At 41.2% G+C, this 26,243-nt stretch overlaps 1 protein-coding gene across 1 annotated transcript in view; it reads left to right on the top strand.

Annotated features, from left to right (window-relative positions):
• Nucleotides 1–1,794: 1,794 nt before the first annotated feature.
• Nucleotides 1,795–26,243, top strand: part of DCC (DCC netrin 1 receptor) — a gene marked incomplete at both ends in the record, with an annotated part of 1,188,726 nt that continues 1,164,277 nt past the window's right edge. Inside the window, one exon of the mRNA XM_079717018.1 lies at nt 1,795–1,885. Within this exon, the coding sequence (XP_079573144.1) occupies nt 1,795–1,885 (91 nt within the window). The remainder of the gene's footprint in view (nt 1,886–26,243) is intronic.

Consider the following 26,243-nt stretch of genomic DNA (forward strand, 5'->3'; position numbering starts at 1 on the left):
GTGTGAGATGGTGATAAGAAAGTTTGGGGAAGAGAGAGAAAGAGCGAATAGACCATGTAATGCAGTGGGGAATGGAGAGAACCTACAGCTGAACAGCTCCTTAAAAGACAGAACTTTTACCAGAGTGGCATTTCTATTTTTCGGCCTTTGTGGCCAAGTTCATTCCTTTGTAAGTTCACTTATTCAGCAAAACTCTATTGGCATGTGCAGCATTCCAGGTCTTTTGCTAGATCTGTGAGGGGTTCAAAGGTGAATGACATACAATCCCTCTTCTCAAAGGAGCTTGAGGTCCTGCAATAGAGATAAGATGTGCAAGGAAAGTCAGCTTAAAGCAGTTTCCTGAAAGGGTTCCACTGTGCACCCTTCCTAAATTTCCTCCTGTGTGTGTTTGCTTCATTTCATGTCTCAGGGACTGGAGAAGTCCCTCTCTTGTTCTCCCAGAGCACCTCCTCATTACACAGACCATCATATTTATTAAGATATTTTATAATTATCTATTTATGCCTCTCTCCCAACAGATCACCAACCCCTGGAGGACTGAATCTGAGTCTTACTAAAATTCACATTTCTATTTCCTGTAAGCTAACAGGGTACCTGGAGCATGGTAAATGCTTCCAAATTGGTTGAATAAAGCACTAAATACTGTCTAGAGAAGAGAGAACACAGGTGAAATAAGACATCCTACAAAAAGAGGACTCTGGCTGTTATGTCAGGAAATAGCTGTCTGGTATTTGTCCCTTGTGTTTCTGGACCTCAGTTTCCCACCTGTCCTAGAAGGAGTTGGATTAAGTGATTCTTTCCAGATGAAAAATTCAGTAATGCTGAAGGCAGAGAAGGAAGGAAACACCCTGCCCATCTGACCCAGCCTAAATACCCGCCTCAATTTTACAGTCAAAAATAAATTCCCTAAGATTGAGGGTCAAAAAAAATGGCAGCAAACTCCCCAGACACTTAGAGTATTTGCCAGATCCATTGACAAAAGTGACTTCCCACGCTTTGCCCACAGAGGGCATCCCTGCTCATTGATATGTAGACCAGGCGAATGCAGCTGCTTGGAAGCCTCCCCCGACCGCTCTTTTTTTTCTTCGCCGGCATCTCTCTGCCCCCACCCCCTTTCCCGTGGAATCTTTGCCTGATCCTGTTCGTTTCCCTCCGGTCTCCACATTTTCCCTTCCAGCCCTGCACTTCTCCGGATCAATGGATAGTACGGCTGCAACTCCCAGCTCACGCACCACTGGCGGACACCCCAGTAACAAGTGAGAGCGCTCCACCCCGCAGCGCTCTCCCTCTCCTCCCCAGGGCCCCCTCGGCTCTTGGAGGAAAACCAAACAGCATCCCCAGGTTTTGCGCACGGATTTTTCTCTTCAACTTTACCCAGCGTCAATCTTTGGATGCACAGCCCAGCCACAGGATTGCTTTCTGTCTCGTCTTGGTCCCTCCTGGGTAGTCTGTTTATTGCTGTTTCGCAAGCCCCGTGGAGAGCTGGTTGCCCTCCTCTTGTTCCCTCTGTTTCCTTGAGTTAGTTTTCCGAGGTTTTACCGGGGCTCGAGATCTCTTGGACCGAATGGAACTTTTTGCTGCCTCTTTTTGCTGCTGATTCTGTCAGTGGACGAGGAAAAAGGCTTCGGAGGCAGAAGAGGCGCAGGGGAGGTGGAGAAAGGTGGAGGAAGAGGACGAGGAGGAAGCCGAAGGGGCTCGGTGCGTGTGTGTGCATGTGTGCATGCGTGTGTGAGTGCATGTGTGTGAGTGTTGCGGCTGCCCAGGACCCCCGGCCCCGAAGGTGTTGGCTGAAATATGGAGAATAGTCTTGGATGTGTTTGGGTACCCAAGCTGGCTTTTGTACTCTTCGGAGCTACCCTGCTCAGCGCACATCTCCAAGTCACCGGTAAGAGGTTCCTTCCTTTCTTCTCTTCGCACCCGCCCCCCCACCACACACCCCTTTCCTTCTCCTCATTTCCTTTGGCGAGTAGTAGAATTGGGGTAGAGGGAGAGAGGGCAAGATGTTCAGAGCTCCCTGTGTCCCCCATTTCCTCACCGATGATAAAAGAAGGGAACACTTTTTTTTCCCCTGGGGGTGGAGGATGTTGGCAGCTGGGGAAAGGGGCGCCCCTTGGCTTTTTAACAAATCTGGTGCTTCTCACATCTTTGCTTTTGCAAATACTTGCATTGGTTTGGAGAGCTGGCGGGCTGGGGCAGGGAGGAAGCAGGTGATGGGGACGTCTTGAAAGGAACTGGGTTGGATCCTTAAAGCCTCGCAAAGCTACGGAGGAGGGGAATTGGGGCAACAGGGCCAAGTGGAGGAGGTCCTCCAGGGGGGCTTTGAGGGAGTCTGTGCGGAATGTAGATGGTGGGGCTGAGTCGTTTGTATGTGACGCATCTCTGGTTTGGATTTTTAGACTTGCTGATTGAGAATTGGAGAAAGGGACGCTAATGTGTTTTGGTACTTTGGAGGGGGGGACGGTGGTGCCGAAGGAGGCTGCAGAGTTGCCAGGAGGAAGGAGGCGTGTTTTATTTTATTTTATTTTTTAACAGTGAATGAAGCTCTCAAGCTAAGTCTCCAGATATCTCCAGGACACTTCCAAACTCCAAATGATTGCTATTCTGGGGAACCAGCCCCCTGGCCCTGGTACTTGGCAAGTGCAGTTCCTAATTAAAAATGGCAAAACTGTTTGGGTACTGGATTGGGTTAGAGCAGGAAAAAGGGGGATCAGAGGGATGCTCAGGGCTGCGGCAGTCTGCGAATATGGAGCTGGAGCTTTCGACGGCCAAAAGAATAATAATAATTTAAAAAAGAACAAAATGATTCATGATAACAGTCTACTGGTTTTGCTGGCCTCACCACAAGTGTAGATGGACACTAGGGTATAGGGAGTGGGCCCGGCAACCGGCTAAGCATTCAGATCCCTTCGGAAATGACCTTTTCCCAAATCCCAGAGAAAAGGAGCCTCTGGCAGGGGCCAGGCGTTGGGTGGGAGCACCCCAACATGTGGCTTGGAAATGAACAGGGAACAGAATGTAAACCGTGTCCAAGCCCGCAGCCTCTCGGGAGCCTGAAGCTCCGGGCTTTCTTGTTGCTGCTAAGTGCTGCGCGGTCCAGGGTTGCGAGCGCCAGCGGAGAATGTGGCTCTCCGGTGGCTAGGGATTCAGACACTCAAGCGCGAGGCTCCCCACATTTTGACGTGGCCGGACAGGAGCAGGGATCTGCACATCCACAGCGACCCGACCCTTCGCCTTCCTTTGGCCTGACAGAGCGAGCGAGCACAAACCAGCGAGATGTGTGTGTGTGTGTGTGCGTGCGCGCGTGTGTGTGTTCCGGCGCGGTGCACGAGTATCAGCATTCGCTCCCCCAGCAGCTCGAGCTTCCTCCCTCCCTCTCAGGCTGGTCTCCTCCTCTGGGCTCCGGGCTCCCGGAGCTTTGTCCTCAGCAATTACTCCCAGAAGGTGGGCGGGGGACTATCCCTGCAGTAAAGCAGTCACGAAAGGTGTCTTTAAAATTTCCTCCTGCTACCCTCAGACACTAGATGCTGCAGCCAGGAGCACCCTCCTTCTGCACAGATTGACTTGTGCTCTCGGGCAGTTTGGTAGAAGGCCAAGGAGGAGAGAGGGGAAGTTCAGAGGGGCATCCTCACTGGGTAGAAAGTCTATGGAGCCAGGCCTGAAATGCGTGGGCTGAAAATATTGCATTAGACACGGAAGGTGTGCAGAAATGGACAATGACGTTTTGTCAGTTACACTAAAGTAGTTTAAAGCCCTTTCCCAACTGTCTTTGGCAAAGGGTGGGGATACATGAATGGAGATGGATTTATATATGTTTTACTAATATCTAAATTAATTAAATATTCCCCCTTCCCACTTATTTAAGTTTCTTGTCAAGAAAGTTAGGACCATATATTACTTTATTTTAATTAACTCCTCAACGGACAAGTCTATGATTGAAAAGGCAGACAAAAAGATACATATACAAGGGACATACCTGTGGATAGGCTTGTGGGTCTCAATCTTTAAGCTCCTCTATACTTCTAAATCCATTCGTGTTATTTGCAGGTGTGATGTAGTTTGCGCCAGTCCCAGGAAAGTGGGTGGTGCAGTTTTGAGATATTGCTAATTCAGATCACTCTGATCTTTGCTCCTTAATCTGTTTCTCCGTTCTCGAGTAGCAATTTCCCCTCTTCAGGGACATGGCAGGGAATTGATGATGAGCAAAGCACAGTTCACTCTATGAAAGGACCAGTAGGAGGTGCCCTTAATAAGGCCAAGTGTCTAGTTTACCGGCAGTGAAATTCCCATTCAGCAGGATGTTTTTAAAGACTTTGTTGATTGGTGACAAAGGATTATGGAGACAAGTACAATAGGACTGGCTCTTTTCCCACTTCCTAGATAAAGTCTGAAACTGCTGTAGATTTTTGTGAAATCATTAGGACATAACAAAGGGCATCCCTGGACAGTGTTGGCATTGGATGGGGAAGTGATGTTGGAGGAGGAGGCTAGTGGCTTTTTAGCTGGCTTTTTGTAAGATGCTGTCTTCTTATATATTTGACTTGAGGCCCAAGCAAAGGCACTAAGTAAGAGTCCTGGCATCTCAGAAGAGATGAAAATTTTCGATGGTAATGAATGCAATCTCAAGTGTACATGTTCATTTTAATTAATTCTTCATATATATGTTTGGGTTACATTCGATTAAAAACATCAGTGCGTGTTTATGTCGTCGGGACACGGTGAGATGAGGCTTGCTACGTCCACTATCCACATCTTTCTCATCCCCCGCAACCAAAGCAGATCTGATGCCCCAGATCTGGCTTTGCTGTTGAGTGGAGCATGGCAGGACCTGAGGGCGCCTGGGCATCCCAGCTGTCCACTCCTCTGTGAGTGCTGTGGTATAAATCACCAGGGACCTGTCACAGCATCCATTTCCCACACAGCAGCCTTGCCCTCTGAGTTATGAAGCATGTGAAACAGCCACCACATGTGTTATATGTGCATATATTAGGCTTAGTGCATTTGCTTTAATGTTCTTAAGAGCTGGGCTGGCTTGAGCTGCTGATAGGCATTTTTTTTTTTTTTTTCCCCTGGGGAGAGATTTATAACTTCCCAGTGTGTATGACTTACATTTATTCTTGGGCAAGTTAATCTTTCAGCAAACTTCCTTATTGTTTTCATTGAAGAGGAAGAGCTTTAATCCTATCTAAATTCTTCAATGAGCCCTGCTGGAAGTTTCTCCCGGAGTACAGGATATTTACAGGCTGCAGTATGATTTTCTTAGCCAATGGGGAGCTTGATGAGATTTGAGGAGGTGATTTTTAGGTGGAAGGGGATATTTTTACTTTTTTCTGGGGAGGGGAAGGATGACACTGCATCTTCCAAGGGAATTCTAGCACTCTAGTTATCCTCAAAAGCATCTTTTATGAGAGGAAAGTTTTCTTCCTCTCTGGCTTACATTTCTTCTTTCATTCAATAGTTTGAAATTCTTCAAATGCATATGATTTGCTCCTAGAATGTTTCCTGCTGTATGTAGTGGGGTCATCTAGTACTATCTTTCTCCTTTGGAAACAAGCTGTATTTTCCATCTTAACTTCTCAACGAAAACACTTTTTATCTTTAGGTGATGCTGCATGTATGTAGGTAGTGCTGAATTTCTGTACAGAATATTTCTTTCCATGGAAGACTGGGCCCCGAGATTACAATTTAAAGCAAATATCCTTACATTTTCTTTGGAAAATTTGCCATCTGAAACTTTGCTTGTGAAATTTCTTTTTCCTCATACTTCTGCCAAACAAAGTAATTCTATGAGGAAAGGATGCAGTTGTTTCTGGCATTTGCTTATATTAAAAGCCAATCATATACAAGGAAGAGAGCATTTTCACCCTCCGTGCCACCTCCCCAAATGTATGACTTCAGGGGGGAATTGAGCCAGTGCTAAATACATAAAGATGCTTCTGGAAAGCAGTGTGCTATTTCACTGGTGAGTGAGCTCTTCTGACCTGGCTGTGGATCTTCCCACTTTCCAAAGATATGGCCTGTATTGCGCTCAGAAACTTGCACTGACTTAGGAACACATTGCTGTATTTTGGTATTTGTTACACAGCTACTAGCTCAAACGATCAATTTTTGGTGGAGTAACCTACCTCAGATGATAATCTCTTACATGAACTGTATACGCAAATTTCGGGAAACCTTTGTTTTGCCTGAGTAAAAGGAATAATGACATAAGCCTGCCAAGGATTACTTGATTAATTAACTGAAGATAAAAAGTCACTTGGTTCTGGAAACATACCGTAATCCCTGAAGTGGAGTGATAAATACTATGCACATTTACAATTCATAAAACATAAACGTGGAATCTTCTTCTTTTTTCTCTGTTTCTTTATTATGATACTCAAGAGGAGGATTGAAGAGTTTCGTGAATTGTCACAACAGTTATACCCTAATGAATTGTAGCCTGGGATCTCACTAAGCCTTGATTGAAACACACTGAATTCAATATCAACATGATGCCCGATGAACTGTTCTGCAGCCTGCTTGCTTCTCTCCAGCCTATCTCTACAGAATTATAGCTCTAATCTCTAAACTGTATAGCATCAACACTGCCACCCTTCATACAACCCAGGAAAACCTTTCTCACTGTGAATCCAAGGCCCTGATCCACAGGCACTGCATTTAACATGCTGTACTACACTTTGCAAGGTCATGGGGATTTGCCTTAAAAACAAATTTTTAAATTTTCATGAGTGTTTCTTTTTTGGGAAGTTAAACTACCTGTATATTCTAAAGACAGCTAAGTGGTACTCTTACTATAGGAGACTAACTAGTGGCCTCTCAGCCAGTATCATTGAAATTTCAGAGCTCATAGAGCATTAATGGGAGGTAGAAATGACCACCAGGGGAGGGTAGATTATGCCAACATCAGCATGCTGCTTTTTTTTTCCAGGAGGGTGTTACCTGCTTGGAATAATAGAACTTTAATTTTCTTCAAAGTTACTACTTTTCAGAGATCAAAGCACTTCTTAATGGGTATTATAAAATCAGTAGCATGGCACTGACCCCAAAGCATTTACGATATTTTCCTTCAAAACAAGACCTCAAGTAAAGCAAAAGTTAAACTTGTCAATAAAAAAAAAAAAAAAAAAGAGGGCTTCCCTGGTGGCGCAGTGGTTGAGAGTCCGCCTGCCGATGCAGGGGACACGGGTTCGTGCCCCGGTCCGGGAAGATCCCACATGCCGCGGAGCGGCTGGGCCCGTGAGCCATGGCCGCTGAGCCTGCGCGTCCGGAGCCTGTGCTCCGCAACGGGAGAGGCCACAACAGTGAGAGGCCCGCGTACTGCAAAAAAAAAAAAAGAAAAAAAGGATGAACAGTCCAGATTATTTTCCCTGTAGGCCAATTGAAACGTGCAAGATAAAATAACATGTTACACATGCCAAGTGGGTAACAACAAAAAATAAAATGCAGAATATTACTCACCTTTATATTTGCAGCACGAAGGTAAATTACAGTGCCTTTTAGTATTCCACACTTTGCTTCCTCCTTCAGTAGATGGTTGATTCCTTCTATTTCTCTGCTTTAGTGCTGGGCTAACACAAATCTAGGTTGGCTCATTGATGATCAAAATTACTATAGTGTTTTAAAGTTCTTTGACACGTTTTAGCCTGAGGTTAAAAAACCAGACCTCTTTAACTAAACTGTTAAGTAATTTTTTTTTTTTTTGGTGGTTTAGAAATGCCTGACCTTATCAATGGTATAGTTTAGAAATACATAATAATGTGTATGATTGAATATATTTCTTCTTTTTCATTATTGATGGTGATTTGCCAATGGTTATACTAGTACATGTTGCTTTTTTATAAATAGTTTGAAACGACCATATTATTCACAGCTTTCATTTCTTGGGGGAATAGTTCAACCAGAAAACATATAAATCATTCCATATTTATTGATCATATTTTTAAAGTTTATTGTTATGACCTGGGTGAGGAAATTTCTCTTCTTTCCTAAATTCCGTGAGCCCAGTGCCTATAACCTACTTCTTATTTTTGTGAGGTACTTTAGCTTAATTTCACACATCCAGATTCTCTGACTTCTTGCTTGTTCAGCCATTTCACGTTTCAATAGAGGAAGGCCCTTTATACCACTTGTGATTATTCTAAGTGATTTAACGGGTACGCATTGCAATTTGGAGATTTTGCTCTTGTCTTTTGCTCATCCGTTAAAGACTAGTTCTTTGCAGAAGGCTACTTTTGGGCATACCTAGGACAAAAATGTTCCACTGAATTAACTGAATCTTTATGATACAATCTAATGAAAATACCAACTCGTTAGTGTTATCTTGACCTGATAAGAGAGCTTATCAATACCAACATTACTCTGGTATATTAAATGTTCTTAAATTGGCTTTAACATTTTTATAAGAGAATAAACAAATTAAATGGTTAATATAAATGTTATTTACTCTAGTTAGTTTTCTTAGTACTGAAGTTTCTTGTTAAACACCAATATTTCCTGATTTTACTAATTTTTTAAGCCTTTAAAAATGTTTATCCACTCCCTTAGCTGCATTTTAAGTATGCAGAACATAACTTAACCTGTCCTTAAGAAGCCCCCGGCATTGCTGTGGCTCACTTATTATATTATCTGATCTTATAGGGATGATTTCTGAAGATATTGCCTCATGGAGGATGTTTATTTCCCATTAAATGGACAGACTATTGCTTTGTTTTCCTAAGACTTTTATTACTGATTTGTAGAATGCGATTTATCTACTTGTTTGTATCCAGCTGGAAGTTCCCCCTGTCATAAGACTTCTTCAAAGAAGTTTTTCTCTTTTCTACTTCTGATTTGCTGAGATATAGGTGACTGTGTTTTGTTGAGATGTGTCTAAAGTAAAAGAGGAGATTCTAAATCAAGTCCTGAGTCCCTCACTAGCTAATTGGTTTTCACTAATGGGTTTGTAGCATTTCTGAAATCTGCTATTACTTTGGATGCCATTTTCTTTATGTTTTTCCTTGTTAAATGAGGGTGTGGACTAGACAACTTCTAGTTATATTACTGTTTTCAACATTATATGATTTATTTAAGTTATGAGCATACTATATATATAGTGTTGGGTATAATTAATAATAATATTGATCACAATAATAATTTTAATTAAACAACCCATGTACCCACCTGCAGTTTTCTTAATTTTGTATTAATTAGTCCCTTGCCTTTTTATACTTTTGCTACATATGTTTGAATCTTTAACATATGATTTTGCTTTGCCTGTACTTGACCATATAAAATAAATATAATGTGTGTATTCTTCTCTGGTATGTAATTTTGCTAAACATTAAATATTTGAGATTCATCTGTGAGAATGCATATGGCTGCACTTCAGTCACTTTCTCTGCTGTATAATATTCCGTGATATTAATTAACCACACTTAATCTACCATTGCTGAACTTCTGGGAAGTCAGTATTTTGCTATTGCCAATAATACTGCTATGAACATTCTTATCCATGTTCTGTGGAACAAATTTGCCACCATGTCTAGAGTGCATGTCTAGGGATGGAGTTGCTGAGTCATAGAAAGGGCATCTTTACTTTTAGGGGACAATGACAAGTTGCATTGAACTTTGCCTTGAAACTCCCACCAGGAGCATAGGACAATCTTCTTTGTTCCATGTCTCCACCAGTACTTGGTATTGTCATATGTTTAATTTGCCCTCATCTGCTGGATATGGATTAGCATCTCACTGTGGTTTTAATTTGCATTTCCCTGATTGCTAATAAGGTTGAACATTTTTTCCCATAAATTTATTGGCCATTTGTGATTTCAGCAAGGTAGTTCTATGATTCTGGTTTTCCAACTGAGCAGCCATTTGCTTTGTGGCATCAATACTTTTACTGTTAGTAGTTATTCTGTTTTTCCTACTAAGCAACATTTGCTTTTAGGTTTAGATGCGGTTGGTCATCTAACTTTTAGGAAGTTGTTGCCTGATACTGTATCATGCTTACTTTAGCCCAGACTTTTCCTAAACAGCTTTCCAGAATGAACACTTATTTTAGACTGGAAGAGAGATCCTTAGTCACTGTAGGATTGTTGATTACCTAGAGTAACTCTTGCCATGTCAGTATCCTGCTTTATCCTATTTATTATGTCTATGCAGCATGTCACTTACAGGGAAGCTGGATCCTGAGGTGCCAGGCTTAATTTGAGGAACCTTATAAATCCCCTGAATATGACAGAACTCAAAGATGACTAAATCACAGAATTATAATGCTGGATACCAAGTATGAGTTAAAATCCTCATCTGGCATTTGAACTTTGGTATGTTTCCAATATGGTAAAGTACATAGGCCCAGGATCATTGTTACATATATGACTGTGGGTTCCAAACAAAACCCATGCTTGCACAAGGGCATACGCACACGTCCCAGTTTTGGCAGGGGGGGGGCCCTAATTGTTTCACCCCTTCCCATGGGACACACTAATGAAGGGCCCTGGATGGAATAAAGCCTTGGATGTGCCAGCAGTGGCTTTTCTGGGGTGTTGCCTCTGTGCCGACTCATTAGAGATGTGAGCCAAGGCTGAGACATTGAAGCAAACCCCTCGCGCCTGGAGTCCTCAATCCATTGTTTCCACATCTTTGCTCAGCCTCTCGGGATCCCAGAAGAATATAAATGAGAGAGAAAATCTGCAAAGCTTTCCTTTTTATGTCTAATGTCTGGGCAGAGCTGTTCCCTGCAGGACCGTTTCTAGTTATTTTCCCTTCTGGTTTGAGATGTCTCCAAGGATGGTTTGTTCACTGTTTCCCTTGAAACTTTTCAGCAGCATATGAGTTCTTGCTGTTAAAATTTCCTCTTACAATTCATCTTAGATAGTCCTATTCTAAATATTCCTCCTGTCACTCCTGTCACCCAGCTCCTGGTTCCTGTTTGCCCTCCTCAATGGCATTCTGTGTCTTCTGTGCTGAAACCTGTTAGATAATTTTAGCCATAAATGATTCTTGCCTCCCCCCTGAGTCCTCACTTAACCAGACTGTAAATATTTAGTTCATTTAATCTTTCTTCATACCTCTCCAGAAGCTTAATCATGTTTATTTTTCTTACCTGAACTCCCTCTAGTTTGTTTATATCTTTCTGGTAATCAAGTGCCCCCAATTTAATGTGCTCTTCTAAGTAAGCTCTCCCAAGTCATATATTAGGAAATACAGGCTTAGCATAGCGTTGACCTTATTGTACAGTCATTCATGGACACACGTTTTGCTTCTCAAATTTTAAGTCCTCATTTTTCAGGTAGGACTATCAATGCCTGACAAAATCATTGAGGTATTATAAGGATCACATAAGATTAAGACTTTTATTCAAGATAATAGTTACTAAACATTTACTGTGGGTTACAAAGAATTAAATGAAAGGCTTCAATGTCTCTCTGCCCTCCAAGAGTTTATCACTAAGAGAAGGTGACAGGCATAGACATAGCTAAATGGGTTACAAGGCAGAACAAAGTACTCATTAAGAGAAGAAGCACAAACTAAGCGGGGTAGACTCTGAAAAATATCAACTACCATGTTTAGGCATTATATCATTCATATATTAATGCTAGCCAGATGGGGTGACAGAGTCAATTCTTTCATCCTTGTATCCATAGATTGATGGACCAAAACCAAAACAAAAAGAAAGGAGTGTAAAAAGTTGTCAATCACGTTTAAACCAAGCTCACGTTGGGCAGGAATGAGGATATGGAGTTTTATGTGGCAGATCTGGCGGCCTGTTGCTCTACATGCATCCCCAGACCTCCATGACCCTTTCTTTCCTTATTTATTGAGTGTGTGCCAGGTATTGTGCTAAGGTGGTGATAGAACTTTGAATGCAGTGGATGGAAATGCTAATCAGATAAATATGTTAATAAGTCCATTATTTCAAATGAGATAAGCCTTTGAAAGAAAGAGAGTATTATAGTAGAGCTGCTCAGATCCAGCTCAAAGAAGGCTCCCCTGAGAAAGTTGTGGTTGGCACCCGAAGGATAAGTAAACTTGGTTAAAGAGGGGTTGTTTAGGGAGAGGCAGGGGAGAAAATGCTAGTGAGAAGGGTGAGTTTGCAAAGGCTGTGTAGTGGGTGGAGGCATAGTGAATTCAAGGAAGATGAGTGTAACCAGATCCAGCAGAACTAAGCATGATGACGGCTTGGCTGAGGCTGGAGAATACCCTTGGATCCTTTCTTGAAGATAGTAGCTACTCATACTAATAAATATTGGTTGAATGACTTGAAATGAATTCCCAACAAAGACCTTTTTTCTAGTTTCAGCACAATCATTTAAAATTTTAAGCAAATTGCGTAGGTAATCCTTGCCCTCATTTTCTTATTAACTATTAGGTGTGAATTTGTGAACCTACCTATCTCACATGTTTAGAAATACCTATGGGGTTGTGTGGACACAATGTAACATGGGGGGAAAAATCTTTGCAAAGTGTAAAGAGCTAGATGAATGCAAGTGATGTACTAGAGACCCAATGTACATGCTCTCATGTACATGCTCTAGTACATTAATGAGCATGTGTAACAGGCTACTTCCACTTTGAAAGCTATCACTGAACAAAGAGAAACAGGACTTTACCTTTTCTGTTCAAGTAAGATTGGCACGGAGACATTTCTTTTTCCCGTGGCCTCCTTTGAAATGTGCGCCTGATAACTCTAGGTGATTTTTTTAAAAAAAGGAAACTGAACCTAAGATTTAAAAATTTTGGCAGCTTATTTTTTCAAGATGCTCCTGTTGTTGTATACATTTTCCTTCTATTACTGTTCCTTAAAAAAAAATGGATGAGTGTTCTCCTAGCTTTAAGTTACAGCTCATTTAGAAGCCATTGAGCTTGCATCCCCTTTCCTCCACTGCTGCCAAGTTGCAAAGGAGTTGGCTGCATGGTCCTGTGGTTTTGGGTTAGGATGAGAGACATGACACAACCTGGGGGGAAAGCCTGTCAGCTAGTGGACTTGACCTCAACGTCCCCATCTGTAAAATGGAGACAAAATTGACTTCTCTTTCCCATCTCTAAACTGGAGATAAACTCGCTCCCAACAGTTAGATAAACGATATCCATTCCAATGCCTGACCCTTAAATGTTCTCTAAAGGCTAGATGTGTTTAGTATTATCCTACTATGGGCTAGATTTATACTGGAATAGTCTACATATAGCATATTTCACAGGCATGGGCAGGCCACTCTAGAACCCTCCTCAATTTCATTGTTGTAGTTGATTTTAAAGACTTAGAAATAAAATAAGATGTCAGACTCTAACAGCAATTTTGAAATCAAGCCCATGCTTCGTTGAGTGGGTCATGGTTTAGTGGTCCATGGTCCATGCCTTTGCTAGATTCAGAGGCTAACAGATTCAGCTAAGTTAGACCTGACACAGTACAATATTGATCAAACTTGGCACCGTATGACGTACCTCCTGTGGATCCCTCATCCAAATTAACCTCCTCCTTTAACTTCTGTTTGGTTAACCACATCCATTTCCTGCAGACCCATTGAGTCCAGCATCTACTTAGCATGAACACCTGGAGGCTAGTGCTTGCTTGGTTAACGTGCAGTGCCAGGTATAATTTGCCCCAAGAATCTTCTCTCTGAAGAAGACACTCTCACCTTGGCTAGGTATTAATGCCCAGCTCTATCCTGTACAAGAGAATTAGAATCTCTGAGATGAGGCCCAGCACACATAGTTATTAAACCTCCATGGATTGTCCCAAAATGTAGCCAAGTTTGAGAATCAGTGTCCTAGGACCTTGGTATTCAAAGTCTGGTCCGTGGACCAGCAGCATTTGCATCTCCCAGGATCTTTTTAGGAAAACAGAAAGTGAGTCCAGACCTCGACTTACTGAATGAGAATCCCAGGTGACTGAGAAACACTGCCCTAGGAGACTGAAAACCCACTGACGGAAGTGACCCTGGGCTCGATTTCTTTGTAAAAATCTACTCAACGGGAAAAGCCTCCATCCATACTGCTTTAATCTTAGTGTGAAGCTTCTTTGGAGGACTTTAGCTTCAGGAACTGGTCTTGGAATGGCGAACTACACCAACATCCTTCTGGTGTGTAATTTAGCAGCTAATGTATTTCTTGGAGACCATGACATGTTTCATTTTCCTTGAGATTAAAGGCCCTTGAAAATGCTCTGAAAATGCTCTCTGGGTATTCCACCTGCCTTTTCCCTTCTTATCAATGCTCAAGGAAGAAGGCACATTGTAAAAGGGTCTGTGGCTTTGCATCCATATTTTCTCCTCCCTCTATCCCCTTTCCTCCTTAAAAATACTCAGAGGCAGGGAAAATGGCAGGCACTCGAAAGGGACACTGGGGCCCTGAGTCCATCCTCACCCTCCCTCCTCTGCCTCTTGGGTCTGATGCTAAAAGCTCACAGGTGCTCAAAGTGAGACCTGCGACCCCATGCTGACTCTCATCTTTTGATGGGGAAACGGTCTTCAGGGCATGAAACAGACCAAATGCATATTTGCCTGGGCCTCTGTGGCAGGAGGAGAAGGGGCATAACTGAGGTTTTTGAAGAAGAGTAAAGCTTTACAGACAGAAAGCTCAGTGCGAGGTGTTGAAGCTTTTTGCTCTGCGCTGCCTGGCAGAGAGAGGTGCTTTAACTGGCGTGCTCCAAATCAGACTCTACAAGAAGAGAACCTGGGGGTTCAGCTGCGCAGATTGGATCAACCTGAATGAAAATCACCAATGTTCCTCTTGGTGAGAGAAATGTTCTGCTTTGCTCATGAAATGTAGGCCCTTTTCAGGTCCTGGTAGAAAATGAGTAGGGCTTTTGTGAAAGGTTATGTAAGGCTGCTGGGGTTTTTTTTTTTTCCCCTCTAGAGTAAAATTCTGTTTATAGAAGGGTGAAACCGCCTCTCGGGGGAAAAATGCATTTCATAGCCTATAGCTTAGGAAAGATAATTTAATCAATCTTCAAGAACGAATTAAAGGAAGAGAAGGAGAACAAACTCGTAGGCGGAGGGAGTAAGACATACAAAGAGGAATAGGCCTGTGGGAGAGCTTGATGGCTCTGGTCCTGATGCTGCAGCATTTAGGGGGCAACCAGCTGTTCCTGTTTGCCCAGGACTGAGAGGCCTCCTAGGAAGCAGGACTTTCAGTGTTAAGAGTAGGACAGTCCCAGGTAAACTGTAGTGTTTGGTCACCCTAAATGAGGTACCTGGGGTGGGGATGGGAGTGGGGAAAATTCTGAAGGGTCTTCAGCAGTGTCGTGGTCTTTTAGCCAACATGCTGTTAGCCAGATGGAAGAATAAGTGGGGGCAGGCTTCAAGGCCTATTAAGAGGGCGTTCCATCAGAGAACATGGGTGCCCACTTGATGGTTTACAACTAACTTGTACCTTGGCTATCGTATTTGGGTCATAGAAGTCCTTACCCTCTAAACCTGTGCTAACATATAATTTGATGTCCAAACTTGAAGGTTTTCTTTCTTTCTTTTTTTTTTTGCCAACTACCTGGTCCCCAAACTGTCAGAAACAGCTTATTTTCAGTATCAGGATATATTGGAGATGGTGGGATAATTTATGTATTGGAGAAGCATGTCTAATACTTTTGTTTTAATGTGCTTCATATAATGCATATTAATTATCTAACAAATACTCACTAATTGATTTCCATATAATGGTTATTCTCAAGTTTGCACAGAATCTGAAGTTACTCTTATGCACAAGCCATGTAAAGTTCAGTTAAGGATATATTACATTTCATATGAGTACTCAGCTTTTTCCAGAGATTTTTATTTTATTCTCCTCTTCCCTTCTTTGTGCTTGATTGTTTTTTCCTTTACATAGCACTCTTACTAATTTTATTGGCGCCATTCCAGAGTTCTTGGAAAAAATTCAAAATCAAGGAAATCCTGTAAACACTAAAATGCAAGTATGTGAAGTCTATAGAATTTTCTATCTCTTTAAGCCCTGTTATTACTGCATCTAGGGCATTTGTCAACTCACAGGTATGAAAATGAAACAAGACAAAATAGGTGTATAAATACTTCCAACATAATAATCCCAGGGATAGACTCAGTGTTTTCCTTAGGAGAACCATTCCTGAAGACTGGTTGAGTCAAAAAATTAAAATACTATTTTTGGTACTTCCCTGGTGGTGCAGTGGTTGAGAGTCCACCTGCCGATGCAGGGGACACGGGTTCGTGCCCCGGTCCGGGAAGATCCCACATGCCGCGGAGCGGCTGGGCCCGTGAGCCATGGCTGCTGAGCCTGCGCATCTGGAGCCTGTGCTTCGCAACGGGAGAGGCCACAACAGTGAGAGGCCCGTGTACCACAAAAAAAAAAAAGAATCCACCTGCCAATGCAGGGGACATGGGTTCGAGCCCTGGTCCAGGAAGATCCCACATGTTGCAGAGCGACTAAACCTGTGCGCCACAACTACTGAGCCTGTGCTCTATAGCCCGCGGGCCACAACTACTGAGCCCATGTGCCACAACTACTGAAGCCCGTGCACCTAGAGCCCATGCTCTGCAACAAGAGAAGCCACCACAATGAGAAGCCCACACACCACAAGGAAGAGTAGCCCCTGCTCACTGCAACTAGAGAGAGCCCACGCACAGCAATGATGACCCAACACAGCCAAAAATAAATAAATAAATTTATTTAAAAAAAAATTAAAATACTATTTTTGTAGAAGTCAATGGAAGCCAAGACAAGATGATGGGTACAAGAGGGGCACCCAGGATGAAAAGGTCAAAAGGCCAGTTCTTCGTGCGTTTCAGCACATCAGTCAAGCAGGAAAAGACTTCAGCAATTGTTTGAGATGACCGTCTCATTGTCCTGATGATGAGACAGGGTTTCAGAGAAGTCAACTGAACACCCAAACCACAGATCTAAGAATGAATGCCACGAAACATTTCTGCACACGTGGAATTAAATCTTGGCTCTACCAAGATTTAACTTCGTGACCCTCATTATGATTCCTTCCTTATCCCTAAAACTGGGAATGGGTTAATTAAACAAGGAGAATCACACTAAAGGATTATCACAGTCCTTGGTACATAGTAAGCACCAAGCTATTTTTGTTTTTATCCATTCATTCAACAGACGTTTATTGAGACCATGTTTGATTTATCATATTTGTTGGCTCTTAACGTTGGATGTATAATAAAAAGCATCTTACATACTACCACTGTTCTCATAGAATGAATAGAATGCTTGGGGAAATAAAACCTAGGCAGTTTAAACATGAAAAAAAAAAGACAAGCAGAGCTGCAAGACAACATATTATTAAGAACCAAATGATTGAGAAGTATAGATGAGAGGAAGAGAGAGAAACGCTGTCAGAAGGGCTTCATGAATAAAGAGGACAAGTCTGGTGGGCAAGGTGTTTGGGATGTTCCTGTGTGGACACTTTTTTACGTGTCCAGGCTCTGGAAGACGAGAAAAGATAGTGAACGTTTCACTTCCAAGAGTCAGCCACCCACTGGCCATGGCCACCAGTTTCCATCACCAGCAATGGCTTCACTAGCCTCTTCCACAGCAGATCTGCAGTAGCCAAGGAGAAAAGGGAGAGAGACATGACAAGGTCATCTGGCGAAGTAGCTTTGGCAGCATAAATAATGTAATAATGTAATTTTAGAATGAAGAGGTTTTATCTGCAAGCCATTTCCTAATAATTTTAGGGAGGTCTCAGAAGGACAGAGCGCTCAGGAGGAGACAGATCCCATCATGCACCACATTTTGAACTGAGATGTAGTAGCTTCAAAAGCCAATTTAGGCCCCAGCACTGCTGGAATAAGTCTGTGCTGGAAATGATTGTTTCCATCCTTTTCCTTTTCGGAGAGCTTCAAAAATGTATAGAAAACTTTGGTTCAAGATGCCCAAATCCTTTATTACTAATGCATGAAGGGTTTTAGCTAGCCCATAAAAGATTTTCTATACTTTTTACAGCCAAAGGGCAGGTAGCCCAGCACAGAATTTTCAGCTTAAATAGCTCTTCCTTTGTTCTTTCACCTGAAATAGTCATGTAAGATTATGATAATTAATAATGGATGAATGATGATGATGTTGTTGCCTTATGTTTGTCTGATATTTTATATTTTCCAATGGCTTTCACATCCATTATCTAAATTCCTCTCCCAGTACATCTAAAAAGTGGGCAGAAGAGCTAATTCTTCTTACATGTTTTGTGAGTGAGGTTATGAAGACCGGTGGTCCATTACTTGTTTAAGATCACGTAGAACTTACTGGTTCTGTAAGAAAAACCCAAGTCTTCTGACTTTTAATCCATTTACTCACTAGTTATATCTGACACCTTCCAAAAGCAAGGGCAACAACCCAACAAAATGAAGGGTATCTGTCTTTTTGGTTTTCCAAAAGTACATGTACTTAAAAAAATGACATCTAGCATGCAAATCTTAATTTCTTTCTTTTTTTTTTTTTTTTTTGCGGCACGCGAGCCTCTCACTGTTGCGGCCTCTCCCGTTGCGGAGCACAGGCTCCGGATGCGCAGGCTCAGTGGCCATGGCTCATGGGCCCAGCTGCTCCGCGGCATGTGGGATCTTCCCGGACCGGGGCACGAACCTGTGTCCCCTGCATCGGCAGGCGGACTCTCAACCACTGCGCCACCAGGGAAGCCCCAAATCTTAATTTCTAATAGCATTCTCCAGTAAAAGGAGCAAGGGTTCCTTGGAGAAATGGCTGATTCTAAGACTTAGGCTGGAAATATGTAAGTGCCAGAGTACGGAAGTTCTTTAAAAAAAAAAAAAGAAAGAAAGAAAGAAAGAAAAATGCACAATGATAGAGTGTGTCAAAGGGACACAGGAGCTAACTGAAGGCTCTCAATGGCCAAAGCTGGAGCAATTTGAGCAACACAATAAATCAAGTAATTTTGAATTATAACTCAAACTACAAAATAAATATCATGGGTCTATACTACTATAAATAAATTCCTTAATACATAAATAAATACATGGAAGAGAGGAGACAAATCTCTCACGCAGAAGATTTCCAAATACTTTATATAGATAACCTACCCTCAAGGAGGTGGAGTATAACCCCTACTCTTTTCGGTGTAGACTGTGCACCAGTGACTTCCTTCCAAAAAGTACAGGATGCAAGGGGAAGAGGTAGAGTAACTTTACGGGGTGGGGGTGGGGGTGGGGTGGGAAACTTGACAGATGATCAGGGTCATCACTGACAATGACAAATCATGATAAGAGCATGTACCCCTGGGAGGATGTGATGACAGTGGCACTTCACCTCTGTGAACTTCCTTTCCCAAACACATAACCCCAGTATAATCATGATTAGACAAACCCCAATTGAGGAACATTCTACAACATACCTGACCAATACTCCTCAAACTATCAAGGTCATTAAAAATAAGGACAGTCTGAGGAACTGTTGGGGCCAAGGCAAGCCTATGGAGACATGATGATGAAATGTAATATGCTGTCTTTTGTGGGATCTTGGGACAGAAAAAGGACTTTAAGTAAAAACTAAAGATATCTGAATAAAGTCTGGACTTTAGTTAATAATAATACATCAGTACTGATTCATTACTTTTAGTAAAGCTGCCATAATAATATGTTACTAATGATAGAGGAAATTTAATATGGGATATATAGCAACTTTCTGTACTATCTTCACATTTTTCCTGTAAATCTAAAACTATTCTAAAATTTAAAAAATGATTTTTAAAAACATCCTATTTTGTTTTGTCAGAGTGGAAAAACCAGCAGAGTACTTAATCCTAGTAAACTAATTTCTTCCTCTAAAACAAAGATGATAGTTTCATTCTTGTGTGATTATTCTGAGAATTATAGATGATGTTTCTATAACCCTTATTATCCCAGCACATTTCTCAAAGTATGGTTGCATCAGTGTGATATGTGCATCTTTTAAAATGCAAATTGCTAGGCTCCACCTGACACCACCTGAATTAGAATCCTGGACATACCAGGGGGGCACTAAGGAATAGCATTTTTAGCTAAAGTGAGAGAGACTCACTTTCTAGGTGAGTCTTATGCACACTTAACTTTGAAAACCACTGTATTTTGCTGTACATTCTCTCTAAAAATTAACCATGGTAGCTCTCTATTTGTCAAGCCAGTCTTTGAGCTCAGGGTATGATTTTTGAGTCAGGTGCCCTTGAGTGTAGATTCCAGCCCTAGAACTTTCTAAATGGGATAAGATATTCCTCTACCTGTCTATGCTTTAGTTTCCTCATCTGTAAAGTAGAAGAATACCTAATTCAGACAGTGTTTATAACATTTTTTGAGAAAATACATGTGAATTATTTCGTATATTCTGTGACCCAGGCACTAAGCACTAAAAAAAAAAGGTAACTAGCAAGACTATACTAGTATTAGTCTGGATTAAATAAGTTAACATGTACACAATCTAGACTACTCTTCATTGCCACGAATGCTCCCCACTCTCTAAAACCCACCTTCAGCCTCCTGCAGTGCCTTCTTTACATATTTTTAGGAGTTCTGGGAGGGGGCTGTGTGTCATCAATGTGTATCTGGTAGTCTGGCATGCCTGCTGGACTTCTCCTGTGTCTTCCCAGAGCTTCCATCTCCTGCCAGGTGTCCTGCTTCCTCACTTGGATTTGGCCTTTGCTGCTTTGTGTAAGGCTGTGCAAGCTCTAGAACCTCTCCAGTGCCTGAGCATTATGTCCAGGGACAGAGTGTCTCTATAGTCTCTTCCTCTCTGTTAAACTTTATCAAATTGCCTGAGTCCCTTGTTTCACAAAACCCTTTAAGACAACAATTCTTTTAACTAGGGTCTGTAACTTTTCTCTATATATGACTCAGATTCAGTTGAAGGGCTGATTTGAGGACAGATGCCCCATATCCTATCTCCCTGTAGATTTAGCCTTTCTGTCTCCAGGTCACCAATGGAACTTCTTCTTTAAGTGGTACTTAAATCTCCCCTGTGTAAATGAGCCACTGCAAAGAAATGTCTGTGTTTTCAGATGCATATACCATGGTTAGTCTCACTGAGGCTGAGGCATATATAAAGTACAAAAGTGTAGAATAATAATAACAGCCAGTATTTATGAGACTCTGTGTGGTTTAAAGTGACATGGCAGGGGGACTTCTCTGGTCATGTAGTGGTTAAGACTTTATGCTTCCAATGCAAGGGACTTGGGTTCAATCCCTGGTTGGGGAACTAAGTTCCACATTCGGTGTGGCCAAATAAATAAATAAAGAAGGAGAGAAGCAAGGAGCTTCAATGGAGAAAAGAATTTTAAAAAATAAGGTGATATGGCAGGTATTGTGCATGACGTATTTATTGCCCACCTGTTTCCTTATTTAATAAAGGGATATTTTCCATTCTATTCAGCAGTATACCAGCTAAAAGACTCTGTTTCCCTGACTCCCTTGCAGCTAGGAGCATCTGTGCGACATAGTTCTGGTGAATGGTGTGAAATCAGGAGACTCCTTGGGAAAAAGTTTACTCCCCCGACCTCAGAACCACCCCCTTCCTCTTGGTTACTTTCTCCTTTCTGTCTGGACAGCAGCATTGAGGCTCTAAGTCATAGCCCTCCTGCATTAGTTCACCTATTAAGAACAATGAGAAGGAAATGAGAAGAAATTTGAGTCCATGATGGCTTTCTTGAGCAACAGTACCTTCTTGGGACGGCTCCTTTTAAGACTTCCTGTTACTATAAGGAATAATACCTCTATTTGTTTTTTTTAAATTTATTTTATTGAAGTATGGTTGATTTACAATGTTGTGTTAATTTCTGCTGTACAGCAAAGTGATTCAGTTATGCATATATATAACTTTATATATATATATATATATTCTTTTATATATATGTTCTTTTTCAAATTCTTTTCCATTATGCTTTATTACAGGATATTGAATATAGTTCCCTGTGCTATACAGTAGGACCTTGTTGCTCTGTTTGGTTTTAAACCATTGTCATGAGGTTTCTGTCACTTGCAATCACACTCAGTCCTAACTGTTGTGTATTCCCATATTAAATTATTTACTTTCACAGTAAAACAATGAAGGAGAACCTAATATTATGCCCTTTTACAAGTGGAAAAAGTGAAACACCAAGATGTTATCTAATTTTCTCATGGCTCCATGCTAGTAAATAGCAGACCTATGATTCAAATCCTGGCTTCAAAACACACATTCTTGAATTCATGCTGTGATTCTTAGATAAATAGTTGATGTTATTATTATTATATTATTATTTTTATAATATTCAATTTTCCTCTCCAAGTGGGTGGTATATTCCTATGATCCATTTATTATTTAGACACTTCTAGATTATTGAGTATCTAAATAAAAAATCAATTTTCTGTTAATCGTTTTCAAATGTCACAGTTTTCACTAACAGGTTATAAGACAGCTTCATGCACTTTAATTTCCTCTGAAAAGAAATCCACTGCCACCTTTATAAAAGACTAACATTCCAACTACAACTTTGAAATGCTAATGCCCTACCTTAACAACCAGGCTAAGCTCTGTAATTCACATATGCGTTGTAATTTCTCTCCCATTGTAGTGTAGGGGCATTTCACATAGTTTTGATGTATCGTGTAAATTAGGCCAACAAAGTGCTGTGCTATGTCTTCATTAAAATAGAAGACGGTAATAATGCAACCATGTAGCATGGTCTTGCAACCTTTGAGTTATGAACATTCAGTAGCGTCTCCTTACTTGTGCTTAAGTTGGCATTTGTGAGCAGCATATAATCAATTAATCAATAACCCAATTTTCTGTTAAAGAGATGGTGCATCATATTTTTTTAAAAAAATTAGGGACCATTGTATGATTTTATGAAAAAGCCTTCTCAGCAAGGAAAGTTGTTTGAAAAACATTGAAAACCTTTATTCGGGGATGATGATTTTGCTTAACTAAGCCAAAAGTGAAACTGGATACAAATGTTCAGTTCCTGAACCATTTTATAATTTTGCTGCTGCTAGAAAAGAAAGCACCCGTTTGGAATTGCTAGTAAGAACGCATTGTTTTCACTCATGATTAAATATGGGAAAGTGGATTCATGTATAAAATGCACTAATCCTAAAACTTGAAAGTTTAAAACTGACTGATTCTGTCCTATTTCTTACAAATGTTGAAGAATATGCAGTTGCCCAATTTGTCTCATGTAAGATCACAGCAGCCCAAAGTGATGCTACTAGCATGACAGAGCTGACAGCCATGTAGATGACATGTAGGTGACAACCTGGCCCTCTCAAAATTTGACGTTTATTTATATCCGTATTTTTATTATAATTTCTGCCTTAAAAGACATCTGTGCTTCTTGTGAAGATTCACATATTATGGAAATATTTGAGTTGGAAAAAGGAAACTTCCCCATAATTCCACCCCTCTGGGATAAACCATTGTTCATTCATTTTGCTTGGTCTTTTATTTTTCTTTTTCTACCTGCCATACAATTACTGTGAAACTTGGGGAATGTTATGTTTCTTTTTGCATCACATTAAAATATTGAGCTCTCTTTTCTTTTTACCAAATAAGCAAATAGATAAATCTGAAAACAGCAACAAAACAAAACAGAAACCTCAAACATTTGCTTTATCACTTAGGGAACAAAAGATATGATCAAGATGAAAATGATCTTCACAAAGAGATCACCTTCCAAGAGACATGGCTTTTGGCCAGATGTAGCTGTCTTCTTTTTTGCGTGGAGGAGAAGAGTTAGCTCCAAGGCCTCAGAAATGCCCAACTGTCCTCTAATACCTTTCTTCTCAAAGTGTGGCCTGTGGACCCACAGCATCAGCATCGCATAGGAGCTTGTTAGAAATGCAGAAACCCAGCCTTCCTCCGAGATCTGCTGCTTTGGAATCTACATTTTCACAAAATCCCCTGGTCATGTGTTTGCAAGTCAGAGTTTCAGAAGTTCTAATTCAAGCATCCTTCCTACTCAGATCTCTACCATATTCTAAGAGCTGGGATTGCTCATGAATTAGCAATGTTGTTAAGAGAAGCAGCCAGTGCCACCGCAGCTCTTTCATGTGACTTCCAGATCTGCTCAAAGCAGTACTGACTGTTGTGCTCATTCATCAGTGAAGTTCAGAAAAACTGTCCGAGGGCTGCCTTATGTCCAACCTCTTCATTGACGTCACCCCAGAGGTCTCTTACTCATACCTCTAAAGTCCCAGGGTACTCAAGCCCATAATGCCTTAAAGAATTTTGCTTCCTATTCCAGTGCCTATTTTTTACTAATCATGTACAGCTTGGTGTTATTTTGCTAATGCATGTAAAGACTCTCTGCAGTGAAACCGTTAGCTGTGTAAAGAAAAAGACCAAGAATATTTTTTTCTTTATTCTATTCCCTCAGTGCTCAGTTATGATAATGATGATGTAATAGTGTGGAAAACACAAATGATTGATGCTCTTCCCTGGGAATGTAGGTGGAAGTAAATGTAGGTTGGATTTTTCCGCTGTGATAACTTCACAAGAAGACTCTATTAAGCCTAAGATTCTAACAGCTCTCGGGAGGCAGGAAGACAAAGGCATTGCTAGTTTCCTCCTTATTGCTTCTCATGGTCGTAGTACCATTTAGTCTTAAATACCTCCAATATTTATCAAATAGATGTTCAAATGTCAGATTTCTTTCCTCAACACATAGGAGGTCATTGTCCTCTTCCATGGTACCTTTACTTTGTCTTGATGGAAGTTAGCATCCCAGGGACCAATCAGAATTAAACTGAAAACATAAAATCTAAGTATTATTCGAGGGTGAAGAGGTGATGAGAAATAAGTTGACAAATGTTAGAAACAAACCTTACTTCATTTAATTGAACTTCAACATATTCTCCTTAGCCAAACCACTGTTCCTTTTTGGTCCACTAAGTTATCATCACTAATCCAGCATTTAAATGGATTAGGTGAGTACAAATGTTATCTGAGGTGTTATAAATGCAGTGACTTTGAATGATAGGTCATCACTGCTTGAGAAATGGGGTTTTCTCTTGGCACTTGGATCTCTACTTTTCAAGCAGTCTTGAGGCTTTTTACTGTAATGAAATCTATGAGAAACATGAGGTTAACAAAATTTTATCTCTGGTTTGTTGTAGAAATGTTGGGGGAGTGGGGAAATCATATTTCACCTTCTGTCGTACCACTGACTTGATCTGTAAAGATGATGAATACCAAGGAGTAAAACTAGAAGGCGCTGAATTTTCTTTTTAATGAGTCAAAGCTGAGCTTCCTATAAATAATGCATTTGGGTTTTTTTTCATGGACTTGTCCACCTTCTAAACGTTTCAGGCCTTGAATTACTCTAAGCTTGCCGTGTGTGGTTTGACTATTCTGTGACAGCATTGCTTTCTTTCCATGAACAATGTAATTAAACTCTTGACTGAATGAAGAAACATGCCCTTGGCTGTGTATAGCATTTTGATTTTGAAAGCCTTCTCCTAGCTGAAGCGAATCAGTTTCAGGATGGAAAGGTCAAGCGGCATCTCAAAGGCTGCAACTGTTAGACCCAGCCTCTGAGTTCCTTTCTTTAGCAATGGCCGCCCTATTTGTAAAAGCCTAGCCATTCCCAAGAATGGGCGAATGATGCTTATTAGTTGCGTTAACTCCATTTATCCAATCAGTTCTGCTTCCCACAGATCCACATGGGATGGTTACATTTCCTGTCAGGAGCTGGGAAGCTATTGACCTTGATAAGCGGTTCATTTCTTTCTTGAATTTGTGCAACATCTCACATATCATGTCTCTCTATTCCCTAATTTCAAGCGTTGCCTTGTTATCTAGTTGAAAACAAGATAGGGGGCAATGGTAGGAATGGTCCATTTTACATCTAGTAAGCGTCCATAAATTCCTAAGCGGGGGGTGCTAGGGAGAGGACATTTGAACTCCACAGTGATTTTTATATTGTAGCTCATAGTTTTCCTTTTTTTCTCTTAGTGTCTAAAAATCTATGATTGAGTTTCTGTTTTGGGTGTGTGTTGACTCCTCAACGTAAGAATATTAGAACCTAACAGGAAAGTGGAATGTGACAGTGTTATCAAATGCTATGGAAGAAAAGCTGAATCTTTCCTTATGATCCTTGGTGTGGCCAGGTTGGGGAGTGGAGACAGAATCAAACAAAACTTTCCTTTATTCTTTCAGCCCCCTACATTAAAAAGGAGCAGTTACTTCCTTAGGTTGCTTTCTAGATGCTTTTCTAGGGATTTAATTTGTTGGTTTATGGTCCAATAGGAGACTCAGAGCTCATCGTAAAGTCTGCACGCAGAACAGGTTCAGCTCAGACTAATTAATGGAATTATGTAATTGATTGGTTCTGT

This window comes from Hyperoodon ampullatus (assembly GCF_949752795.1).
Source record: "Hyperoodon ampullatus genome assembly, chromosome: 13".
In the NCBI taxonomy this organism is placed as follows: domain Eukaryota; kingdom Metazoa; phylum Chordata; class Mammalia; order Artiodactyla; family Ziphiidae; genus Hyperoodon; species Hyperoodon ampullatus.